The sequence below is a fragment of the Penaeus vannamei genome, chromosome 28 (assembly GCF_042767895.1).
Source record: "Penaeus vannamei isolate JL-2024 chromosome 28, ASM4276789v1, whole genome shotgun sequence".
In the NCBI taxonomy this organism is placed as follows: domain Eukaryota; kingdom Metazoa; phylum Arthropoda; class Malacostraca; order Decapoda; family Penaeidae; genus Penaeus; species Penaeus vannamei.
Window position 1 is genome coordinate 10870548 of NC_091576.1, and position 2500 is coordinate 10873047.

The following is a 2500-nucleotide window of genomic DNA, read 5'->3' on the forward strand; positions in this document are numbered from 1 at the left end:
ATGAGGATAAAAATAATATCAACGTTGATAATAATAACAATAATGATAATAATAATAATAATAATCGATGATACTAAGATGATGATACAAAAGTGATAATGATAATAATAATAATAATGACAAAATAAATAATGATTATACGTCTACCGCTACTGTATTATAATGGTAATAATAGACATAATACTAATTATAGTACTGATAATGATAATGATAATATCGTTATTAAAACTATTATGTTATCATTATTATCATTGTTGTTGCTCCTATTGTTATTACTATCAATATAATTACTACCATAAGAATAATAGTAATATTAACATTAATAACAATAATCATTATCATAATAACAATCACGATTACTATTACAATCATGTTCACAGTAGTCGCAGTAATAATGAGTATGCTGCTACTACCTTGAAGAACACATGCGTGGCATTCATGGCGAACAGATTGCAACAGGACAAGAAAACACACGAATATGTCGTGTGTTTTCTTGTCCTTCCCTTCGTTGTTCCTGTTGCAATGCTAATGACAATAACGATGATAATAATGATGATCCTGATAGCGACAATGATAATTATTTTAAAAATCCTAATGATAAGGATAATAAAAGTGGCGATAGTGATCATGATAATAGTAATAATCATAATCATAATGATCATGATAATGATAGTAATGATAATAAAAGATGATAAAGACATGAACAGTATTAGATATGAATAAAACAGTTCATAAGAATAGTGTTAATGTTAGTAATGATCATAATACACTAACAACAATAAAAGCAAACATCATTCTTCTTGATGTTATTTTCCTCATGATTACTGTTATCACTACGAACACCGTGGCCGCCCACCTTGTGACTGCGAGGAGAAGCTGGAGCCGTGGTCGGAGAAGCCTTGGAACATGTACGAGGACGGCGCCGACGGATAAGACATCGGGAGGCCCATCGCGTTGAAATTTGTGATACTTCCGGACGCCATCTGCTTCCTGAGCCTCGCCCGCCGGTTGCTGAACCACACCTGCGTCGGGAGGAGAGGCACGCGAGGTGAGGCCGAGAGGGAGAGCGTTGAGGGTGTAGCGGGGGAGGCAAATGGCGGCGCCGGACCGGCAAGAGGTGATCCGACCGCGACTGTATTCTGTACTCTTAGTTGGACTGCACGCAATCTTGATCATTGGTCCCATATATTTTATGCTTATAGCTCCCCTTCCTTACCTCCTGGACAGTAAAGCCTCGCATTTGGTGAGTAGTTATTCACCGAATGCAAATAGTTTAGCACTGAAAACAGTTTTTTACTTAAAGGACAACCAAAATATATATATATTTTTTTTTTCTTATATTTCTATTTCAGAATAACGAGGAGATTATCTTTTAGATACTTCAAATGCAGGTCGGTGGCTCTCAACCTCTCCGAGTTGAGTTCTCGATATCGCACTCCATCGGTCAGTACCCCATGCTCGAAGGCCCATTGGGCCGTTGAGTCTTTGCCCCATCAACACGTTTAGGACGCGGTTGTCATTTTGAGAAAACCGTTGAGTCCTTGCCCCATCAACACGCTTAGGACGCGGTTGTCATTTTGAGAAAACCGTTGAGTCTTTGCCCCATCAACACGCTTAGGACGTGGTTGTCATTTTGAGAAAACCGTTGAGTCTTTGCCCCATCAACACGTTTAGGACGCGCTTGTCGTTTTTGCGGCGATATCTATTTGGCGGAGAGGAACACGCCCCCTAAATCCATTTGTGGTAACTGCAAAATCTGATAGCCAAGTGGAACAGGTAGCCAAATGCGAAGCTTTTCTGTACTACATTTCCATCAAGAGGTATATCCCTGGGTCTACTTTACCCATTCTCTCTCTCTCTCTCTCTCTCTCTCTCTCTCTCTCTCTATCTATCTATCTATCTATCTATCTATCTATCTATATCTATCTATCTATCTATCTATCTATCTATCTATCTATCTATCTATCTATATATATATATATATATATATATATATATATATATATATATATATATATATATATATATATATATATCGATCTATCTCTTACCTGGATCCGAGCCTCAGTGAGTTTAGTTCTTTGCGCTAATTCTTCACGCGTGTATATGTCAGGATACTGTGTCCTCTCGAAAGCCTTCTCGAGTTCGTCCAACTGATGGGCAGTGAAAGTCGTCCTTGAGCGCCTCTGCTTTCGCTTGAGCATCATCTGAGGGTCGTCCTCATCCTCGGAACCATCCTCGACGTCAGAGCCCGAACAGGTTTGTTTGACAGCTGTTGCGGGGGCGAGAGGGTCCTACGTTAATCGTTGATGATAATAATAATGGAAATGGTAATGAGAACAATGATAATGATGATAATAATAATAGTAACAATGATTATGATAATGAAGATGAAAATAGTAATCATAACAACAATAATAATAATTTTGATGATAATAGTAATGGTAATGATACTAACATTAATGATAACAATAACAGCAATACTGATCATATTAACGAT

At 37.7% G+C, this 2500-nt stretch overlaps 1 protein-coding gene across 1 annotated transcript in view; it reads right to left on the reverse strand.

Annotated features, from left to right (window-relative positions):
* The window catches only part of LOC113818733 (paired box protein Pax-3-B), an 85475-nt gene that overhangs the window by 1082 nt on the left and 81893 nt on the right, over window positions 1–2500 (reverse strand). The window contains exons 5-6 of the mRNA XM_070141399.1: window positions 2052–2272; window positions 857–1022 (exon numbers count right to left, since the gene is read on the reverse strand). Of these exons, the coding sequence (XP_069997500.1) occupies window positions 857–1022; window positions 2052–2272 (387 nt within the window). The remainder of the gene's footprint in view (window positions 1–856; window positions 1023–2051; window positions 2273–2500) is intronic.